The sequence below is a fragment of the Emiliania huxleyi genome (assembly GCF_000372725.1).
Source record: "Emiliania huxleyi CCMP1516 unplaced genomic scaffold EMIHUscaffold_9909, whole genome shotgun sequence".
NCBI lineage: Eukaryota > Haptophyta > Isochrysidales > Noelaerhabdaceae > Emiliania > Emiliania huxleyi.
In genome coordinates this window covers 1-1,046 of record NW_005194691.1, presented here as the reverse complement: position 1 = coordinate 1,046, position 1,046 = coordinate 1, and the positions used below count along the sequence as shown (strand labels likewise).

Genomic DNA, 1,046 nt, shown 5'->3' with positions numbered 1-1,046 from the left:
GGAAGGGCCACCGGATTTCACGGCAAGCCTAGCAGGACGAAAGAAGCCGGCAGACCCCCCGGGGGACCCCTCTCAGGGAGCGGTGAAGACCAATTCGGATTAACCAGGGGTGGCGACCAGCGTGAAAGCGGATATAGCGGCCGGAGTGGCAGCGGGCGTAGCAGCCGGCGCGGCAGCGGACGCGGCGACGGGCGCGGCGGCGGGCGCGGCGGCGGGCGCGGCGGCGGGCGCGGCGGTGGCGCACGTGCCCGCTCGCTCGCGCTCCGCGCGCTCCAGCTCCCGTGTGTACTCGGACTTCAAGTTGATCTGCCCGTCGAGGCTGCCGTCGATGTGCATGGTGAACCGGACGGTGGCCGCGTCGATGTGCTGGGCGTGTCCCATCAGCGAGCTGATGAAGGACGCCTCGCGCATCGTCAGCGGCTCGCCGCCCTTCATGCACCGCTCAGCATCGCGGAGGCGGCTAGCACTGTCGCGCTTGAATGCCGGCATTCAAGCGATCTCTGTTTCGGGAGGACGTGAGAGTGCCTTGTGACCGACGCGCTTTCTCTTTTAGTGCGCGCCGCCGCCGCGAAATCGCCGCGGATCCTGTGAGCAGAAAGTCTGGAGGCACTTTCACGCTCAATCGCCAGCGGCTGTCACCTCCCTCGACGATCGATGGCGTCGTCCGCGTTGACGCCGGCCGTGCATCATCCTCGCGCATCGCAGCTGACGTGGGCTCACTCGTGCTGTTCCTGCGCACGCCTCGAGCGTGCGCTCTCCTCGCCACACATCACAGCCATCGAGTCGGACATCATCATGGCAGCCGGCCGGCCCGTGATGGCACATCCGCCGGCGCGCAGCTCGGATCTGACCTTCGAGGCGTTCCTCGACGCTTGCATCGCGGACGGCCACCGCCACCTGAAGCTGGACTTCAAGGTTTGGGCTGCGGTCGAGCCGTGCCTGGAGTTGCTGGCGGCGCGCAAGCTGCAGCTGCTCTCAAACGGGCAGGCGCGCAGCCGCTGGGAGTGAGTGGGTGGTTGTGGACGGGACAGACCCACGGGCCCGTC

At 68.0% G+C, this 1,046-nt stretch overlaps 1 protein-coding gene across 1 annotated transcript; it reads left to right on the top strand.

Moving 5' to 3' along the window:
• Positions 1-334: 334 nt before the first annotated feature.
• Positions 335-1,008, top strand: EMIHUDRAFT_259841 (hypothetical protein; the record flags this gene model as incomplete). Its single annotated transcript, XM_005756049.1, has 3 exons — positions 335-528; positions 596-681; positions 776-1,008. 3 exons carry the CDS (start codon positions 335-337, stop codon positions 1,006-1,008), a joined length of 513 nt encoding a protein of 170 aa, XP_005756106.1.
• Positions 1,009-1,046: the final 38 nt, after the last annotated feature.